Source organism: Gavialis gangeticus, unplaced genomic scaffold, assembly GCF_001723915.1.
Source record: "Gavialis gangeticus isolate Ggan-Ray unplaced genomic scaffold, GavGan_comp1, whole genome shotgun sequence".
Classification (NCBI taxonomy): Eukaryota; Metazoa; Chordata; order Crocodylia; family Gavialidae; genus Gavialis; species Gavialis gangeticus.
Window position 1 is genome coordinate 109697364 of NW_017729025.1, and position 8272 is coordinate 109705635.

General features: G+C 45.1%; 1 protein-coding gene across 1 annotated transcript in view; it reads right to left on the bottom strand.

Annotated features, from left to right (window-relative positions):
- Positions 1 to 8266, bottom strand: part of TRIM44 (tripartite motif containing 44) — a gene marked incomplete at its 5' end in the record, with an annotated part of 125424 nt that extends 117158 nt beyond the window's left edge. The window contains one exon of the mRNA XM_019519388.1: positions 8045 to 8266. Coding sequence (XP_019374933.1) covers positions 8045 to 8266 — 222 coding nt within the window. The remainder of the gene's footprint in view (positions 1 to 8044) is intronic.
- Between the last annotated feature and the right edge of the window lie 6 nt (positions 8267 to 8272).

The following is an 8272-nucleotide window of genomic DNA, read 5'->3' on the forward strand; positions in this document are numbered from 1 at the left end:
GCAAGTGTGTGGCCATACATTTCTATACTTGTTATAAATATTTGTTATATATCAGATTTGTTGAAAATGCTGAAGGCTTGTACACTACTTGATCTGAGTATCAGACATGAATACCAGAGTTCATAGCAAAATTTTACTCCAAACTCATTCAGATTGCTAAGAATGAACAATGTCTTTACAGAAAAGGACTGTTACAAAAACCACTGAATAGTTTTGGAAAATTGGGTATGCAATAAAGTGTCAAAAAAGTGACCTAATAACTGGTACAACGTAAAAGGTCCTGATGAGATCTACAACAAAGTTTATGTAAGATGCAATATATGTGCATGCACATGCGCTCACATATGTAAGCTGAAGAGAAGAAACTACAGCAATACAGGACCCCCTAAGAGGAGGCACAACAATGGATCTGATGAGGAAACAGTCAACCTGCCCTGAGATTGGACAACCTGATTTTCCCCATCCATTGCACGTAAAGGATGCAAGAAGCTCTCTTTATGCTCTTGGGCAGAGGCCACCACAATCCCAGTATAAGTGCTGGAATGGCTTCAGGATGCTCAGTTAAGTGATATTTTCTTGGACCTGGAGTCATTTTTATTTCTCTGAATTCCACCCCCCACTGCTACTCAGCAGCCATCTTGTGTCTTCTTTAGGACCACTGGGCAGAGTGCCCATGTTACCAAATACAAAAACACAGATGGGCTTCAGATCCAAGAGACAGACACAACACTGTCCACTACCAGGAGCCAGTAACACTTACTGACAGAACCTGTAGCCAATTGGAAAATCAGGAATTACTCTGTACTAACAACTCCTTTGGTCTGTCAAGAGGGCAGGAGAAGCAACACTAGTGCTGCTCCCTCTCCACCCTGGCACTCAGGCCTCTAGATCAGGGACATCAAAGATATGGCCTACCGAGTCCTATCATCTGGCCCCAGTGCTGCTCGTGCATCTCAGAGTTGACCTGCAGGCCACTGCTGACCCTCCAGCAAGCATTTGCTTCTCATCAGATCCGGCAGTGTCACAGAGGGACCAAAGTAGGACCATGCCAAACACAGCATTCACACTGGCCGCTCCAAGACATATGCTGGGTCTCACATGCAGGGCCAGCCTGTGGGTACGATCTAGCCTGCAGACTGATCCCATGCCACTTACCCAGTCCACGAGGTCAGCTGCGTTTGGCACCCCCATGCAGTTAGTCCCACCCCTGCGTGGCTAACCCTACAGAGGAGAACCCGATATTGGAGACAGGCCACACTGTGGCACAAACGTCACTGAGGGCAAGATTGATTCCATGCAGGGGGCTAATCATAATCCCCATCTTGCCAATCCACAAACCTAGTCCAGACCTCATGAAATTTGATAATGCTGATACAGAACCATCCAAAAGAGGGAAAGCAAGACAGAAAAATGGATGAGTCCCTTCCAAAGGACACCAACATCCCTCCCAACTAAACAGTTGGCCTAATAAAAGAAACCACATGTTTAAAAATAAATAAGCAAACTTTGCTTCTTCACAAGTTATGGCAGCACAATGGAGCTTTCGCCTTATGAAGCTTTAAACCAGATTCCTCCAGGAGCACAGCTGTCCACAAGATCACCCCTAAACTATCCCCATTCAAGGACATCTTCAGGTACTTTCACTGCTGAGGGGTTTCCTTGAACGGCCCCAAACATGTATCACAGTGTGTCCTGTAACCAAAAGATACTCCTCTACTTCAGGAAGTTTCTGCTAACTTACTTTCTTTCCTCCTCCCTTTCTCCACACCATTGGGATAGCTGCATCAAAAAGGAATGCTGCACCAAAAATTTTACCTGCTTCCAATATTTATTCTTCACTTCGTGGCTAACTAGTGTGTCAGTCAGCAGAGCTTCTAGGTGTTATCCAAAATGGAGAATACAACACAACTGTTTTCTCAGCAATCAATTGTGACATAATAAGTTCAGGATTAGGATTCTGAGGGAGGCATATGGAACTCTTAAAATGAGGTACTTAAACATGATTGCTTCCAGAGAGTATTTTCCACAAGGCATCAGAAGTGTCCTGAGGGATTAGCTAAACACAAGACAGAAGGCAAAGTGACTTTGACAACCCAAGTGGCATCCCAGTGGTCCATTAACACTTCCCCATAATAACTGATGGAGACAGAAAAATACAAGGTTTTTTTTCCCCCCAGGTCTCAAGAGACACTTGCAAACACTGAATGCAGAATCAGAAGGATTTTTGTGTAGACTGCTTTTTGAGTGAAACTTTTAGTATAATCTGCATCTACCATGTAGTCCCACAGATTCTGATCCAGGTCTGAAATCTTAGGGTATGTACCCTGTATCTTTTGCTTCACTTGCCATGAGACTCTTCCACTCAATGGAATGTCGTTTACATTATTTTTTAATAAGGTTACTAGAGTGTGGTTTGTGAGAGCCATACAAGCCTGGCTGTTGTGATCTGTCAAGGAGCTATTAGTGCATTCATGGGTATGTATCTATTCTCCCCATCTTCTAATTTACAGATATCCTTTCATCTGTTATAAATGGCATGCTCTTACAGGAACGAGTTAAGTTTGTGCACACATTCGAAAAACAGCATGAGCCAAACTAATGCTAAAAATGTTTGTTACTCATTAAAGCATCTCCACTGGAGATACAGAAGTGCAGCCAGCAATTTGAAGTTTCAACAAATACTACCCAATCTTATCCCTCCAGCCACCTCACTGAAATGTATCAATTATCTCTGTGGTATGGCTGGCCTACAATTGCACAAAAATGAAGCCTCATCCTGCAAAGCAGAAAGCACCTGCACTTCCTATTGATTTCATTCAGCATTGAACACTCAGGACCTTGCAAGAGAGGGCCCCTACTTATACAGCAGGTGCAGTTTGCTGTGGAGTTCCTAGCAGGATGTCAATAGGAAGCATGACAAAGAAGAAGAACTTGCAATTTTAAGAAAGACAATGCTCTGAGAAAATGAAAGTACATACCCATCATCTGTGATGGGAATAGGAGCATCATGATTAGATTTTATTAAATATAAAGCATCTTCAGTTATTTCATTCTGTGACCTTTGTGACAAAGAATATTTCAACCAAAAAAAATGCACAAAGGAGGGAAATTCTGTGCTAACCAAGGGAAAAAAAAGAGGGTGCATTCTGATGTTCCCAGGCTGCTCTGCAGGCTCCAACCCCCCCATAAAATTAGGATTCCCTGGGGGCCTGTGGCCTGGACTTTGCTCTGCATCATAATACTCTCCAGGATCTCAGCAAATAGCAGCTTTGTCCCTACTGCACCTCCCCAGACCCACCCTCAGAATACCCCCCTACATAACAAGGGCTTATTAAAGAAAACTCAGGAGCTTTTTGGCTGTTTGCACAGGACTGTCTCTGCAGGGAATACTGTCCCTGCAGGGACAGGGTTTTTTAAGAGAGCCCTTGTCACACCATTCAACTTTTTTAGCCAACACAAAGGGGCTGGAGCAGGAATGAGAATCTCACCCCTGGTTTTAGATAAGAGATGCTAAGCAGTCAGGCTTTAGTTCAAGTCTGAACTTTTTGGCAGTGTTCAGTAATCAGAGAATGCATTAAGGGAGCACGGGAGACCACAGAGCAAGGAGGGCTGAGGGACTGCAGAGGGGACAGCTGACCCACAACTGTGGCGGGGTCCCAAGCACCAGCCCACCATGACAAAGGCTCCTTCCTTTTGAATGAGAAGTCTATGAGAATTAGACATCAAATGCCTTTCCTGAGCTGAGCCTTAGTGTTCATTTAAGAAATGAAACAGGCAGAGCAAAGAGAGCAGGCAAGTTTTCCCCATACTGCCCCAGTCCCGATCACCCCTAGCAGCTGAAACTACCACCAGGGAGCTCACTTGTGTTAGCAGCTTTCAGGATACAGCCATGGAGAGATGAACTAAGACCAAAGTCAAATCCCACAAGGCCAGTCATTGGGCAGCCATCTGATGGTAACAATTTTCAGTCATTACTGTTAAGGGATAGATGTACCACAGAGGCTGAAGGATTAATAGCTTATTACCTCTTGGATCATTGATCCAGTCTCTCTGATCCCAGAGAGGTTTACGGTAAAGAACAGTCAAAGAGCAGGAGGAAGAAAGAGTGAGAAGTCTCTTTGCTAGCCATTTGGGCTGCTAAGGAACAAATAAGACTATTGTCAAGAAAGCAAACAGATAAATGGCTTCTAGTAATGAACAGACTCCTATTTTTTTTTCCACTGACTATTTTGGTATTTAGAAAATTAACACCGTGGCTTTGCAAACCTCCCACAGTTCCTTAGACAGAGAAGCACTTTTCCTGGGATCTCAGGAAAACAACCATCAACGCTGGAGGGGAGGCCTAAAATTAGACTTACCAGCTGTGTCTTGGGTTGCCAGGGTATAATGCAGTTGCAGGCTATTGGAATATACAAGAATCTCCCAGTTTATAGCGCAAAGTACATTGCGTCACCACCACACAGAAACAGAGTAAACAGCCTTAAGTTAGGAGAGGGCAACAGGATGACAGACCATTACACCAAAGAAATCCAACATTGTTATGAGAACAGCCACTTGCTCAGGTAACATTTTGCTACAAAATTTCCTTATATTGTCTCCAACTGCAGTGAAAATATTATTGTCTGCAATTGCACATTTCACCACATCCTCAAATGCCAGTGACCCAGTCCAGTTTTTTTTTTTAATTTCCTACACCCAGCTCCCTGCCCTCCAATTTATTTTTTTCTCCACCTCCTTTTCTATTTTTGTCTTTCTCTCTAGCTTTTCTCCCCATAGTTTTTCCACTCCCTAAACAGAAATATATATGCTGTTTAATAGGAAAAGGTGGAGAAACAGATGGCGATGATGGCTTAGTGAGGCTAGCCCATACATGTTCTTGCAGCTGCCCCTAATGCCCAAAGAACAGAAAAACTAAACTTGGTTTAGCCAACTGTTTGTCGAGGCTGCAGTGCCAGACATAAGGATCTCTATAGTAAAGTTTGGGTGGCATCAGTTCAGCTAAAGAAGCATGAGCACTAGCTCAAACCAAGAAACAGGTAGATTCATTTTAAACACCCTATTTTCTAACCAATCCAGGTCAGATCAGGTTTGAATGGCACAATGGTCAAAACAGGGACTCTGTTGCACTACAAATGCCACTTCTAGCTCTGGTGAAGCTCAGCTGGCAGTAGCCATGACTGAAAACTCCCCTACAGTATGCAAGGTTTAAGCTAAAGGTAAATACTAATAATCATCACAGTGCTTAGCTACAATATCCCATTTGCAAATTATCTGCCTGGATCTATTTTGGACAAACGGTAAAAGGCAAAGGAAATTATATAAATTAGCTTTAATACAAGATGGAACAGCCTCTACCACATACAGCTATCAGAAATACTGAATACAAGAAAATATGGACCCAATATTTTTATTAAGGCTAATGGCAGACTTGCAGCCAACTTCAATGGACACTCAATAAAAGAAGCACTATTTCTAATATGAATATATTTTGATATTGATGGATTTGCACCAGCCTACTTGGTTTCCAAATAAAAAGTACTCTAACAGAACAGTTTAAATCAGGGCAATGGTATATCAGAGACCCATGTACTCAGTTTATCTGCGTACTAGATATGTACACCAGTGTACTGTATAACACAGTCCCAATTTGTTCTCATCTTGTAACAAATTCCAGTTATCTGCATATATATTAAATGCACAAGCAGCTTGAGTGAATAGCATCTTTTAGCCCTGCTATCTGCTTCCTAACTATACACATTGCATTTTAACTGAAAGAGGGAATGGGAAACAGGTGTCAAAGGGCTGCTATTACATGCCTTGAAAAAAATGAGACACTAGAATCAGCTTCATGGCTGCTCCTCTCTCTCTATTAGTGATCTTGAGAGTGACTAGAAAAAATTAAAAAATGAGGAAGCTATCCAGTTCCAGGTCTGCTAATATGGCAACAGCGAAGGGGCGGCATACTTAATAATTGCTGCTTACAGAGCTGTCTCGTAACAGCCCTGGAAACGGACTATGTCCCCACATTTTCCTTTATTAGCAGTTCTGGAACTATTATAGTAGCTTTGAAATAGTGTGCAGCTAGTCACTTTTAGGGCTGCTGCTAGCACAGGGCTGTGTACTCAACGGGCACCGAGTTCAGATAAACACATACTCCAAATATATGCCTAGCCTCTTTTCAATCCAGAAGCTATGCACTTAACCATATATAGGAAAGCTTCCCCTAAGTTTACTGAAAATCCAGACACCAAGAACTATGCCTCTGCTTTTTTGGAGGAAAGGTGTGAACACACTGAAAGATAAATTTGCCTAATATTTTAATGAAAGATTACACTGAGAATAAAGCTTGCAACAAGGATCATGCTTCGAAAAGGCAGTCTCCTGATACAACCACATGAAAATGCCATAACTAGACTCCATAAAACTTAGGAAGGAGTTGGGATCTAAACTTGATTATTTTTGTACTACTCTGCCCACTAAGAATCCTAATCACATGGTTGCACTCGGAGCCATCTAGTTTTTAGTGGTCACCTTATAATATCCACAGTTCACTCCTTAGAAATCTGTTGCCAGCAGTCCGTTTTGATGTAAAATGTAGTACCTAAGGGCAGGTTCTATGTTATTGTACTTAAAACAGCAAGACGCACAGCTTTCAGAAAATCACACGGTGATGTTTCTCCAGTCCAACAGTGTCAGAAGTAGACCAGTCTACTATTTGTTTCTTACAAATGCTATACAACAGGGAATATAGTTATCGCTTTAGTGCACAAAAAAGCAGACAGAGGGGTCTTTTCCCACGTGGTTCCAGCTAATGTGCATACAGCACTCCATCTTTTGATATCAACAGATGGGCCCAGTATGAGGCCTGTGGAAGAGGAAACTCAAACCTATGATGCCCAAGCCTTTTTAGATTGCTTTCAAGGAATAATTCTAGGCATTGGTGCATGTATGGAGGGGAGGTGGCTTAAATCCCTTCCTCCTGCTTACTCATGGGTGCAAGGTCCATTTTAGTCTCTGATACAAGCTACTGCTGTTGTGAGGATTATCCTGTCCTTCATTTTCCACTATCACACCTCTGAAGAGATTCAGCAATGAGAAAGTGCTGCAGTGCACAGAAGTCCCAGACGACCAAGACCCGCTGCACCACTGGCCGGCTCCCCAAGATTTGGCCGTTCCACAGGAGACACCGGCACTGTGGGCGCCTATAGCACGGGCGCTGAGGCTGCTCTGATGCACTGGAATTCCAGCGTGGCGAAGCAGACTCAAGTAACCGAGTCTGCTGGACTGTGGCAATTGCCGAGCCCCACCAGTCTCCTGCGTCTCGTGTATCAGCATCCCTACGCTTAAAAATGGTGGTGGTGGGGGGTGCTTGAACTACACATCGTCAAATAAGCTGTAGTTCAAGTGCCCCGTTGCCATTTTTAAGCACAGGGATCCTGATGCAGGAAATGCGGCAATGCTTTAATTACAATGGCTCTCAGAACCGCTCTAATTAAAGCACCCCCCCAACTGAGCATGTGTAAAAGTGCCCTGTGGCCCTTACGCCTGCACAAAAGGGCTATGAGCCAACGGTGGATCTGACCCAATAACAATACGACTGCCAAACCTTGCAGGCCTGGCTTACCTTCCCAAGCTTTTAAACCCATCTTTCCAACTGCCATAAACACAAACAAAAGCCCCACTTTGGGCTTTTTGATCTGTTTCAGATGCCCACCAATCACTGAATCGTGGAGAAGCAGGGCTAGAAGGGACCTCCACAGGTCATCTAGTCCAGCCGCTATCGAGTTCAAACCTGCGGCCACCAGTTCCCTTCGCCACTGCTGTGCCTAGGCAGGACTCCCCCCTCAACCCCGCCCTGCGCTAGGGCCGGATGGCAGCTGGATGACTTCCGGCCAACAGAAACTGAAGATCTAGAAGGGGGGAAAGGGCGGTTTCTCACCCCCTGCCGTGGGGCGGCTCAGATTCAGAGAGAAACAGAGCAGCAGTGACTGCGGCGCGGCGGCCAACCCTGCCTGTCTGCTGAGGGGGCGCGGGGGGCGCTCACCCGTGCGGCGCGGTACGCCTCGTCCAGCGTGACGAGCGCGTGGTGCTGGTGGGCGCCGCGCAGCGCGCAGAGCACGCAGATGATGGCCTCGTGCTCCTGGCAGTACAGGCTCAGCTCCTGCCCGTGCTCCGCGCACAGCTTCCGCTCCGGCTGCTTGGGCGCCTCGGCCTCCGGCTCCAGCCCCGGCTCCTCCCCGCCGCGCGGCGGCCCCCGTGCGGGCGGGCGGCG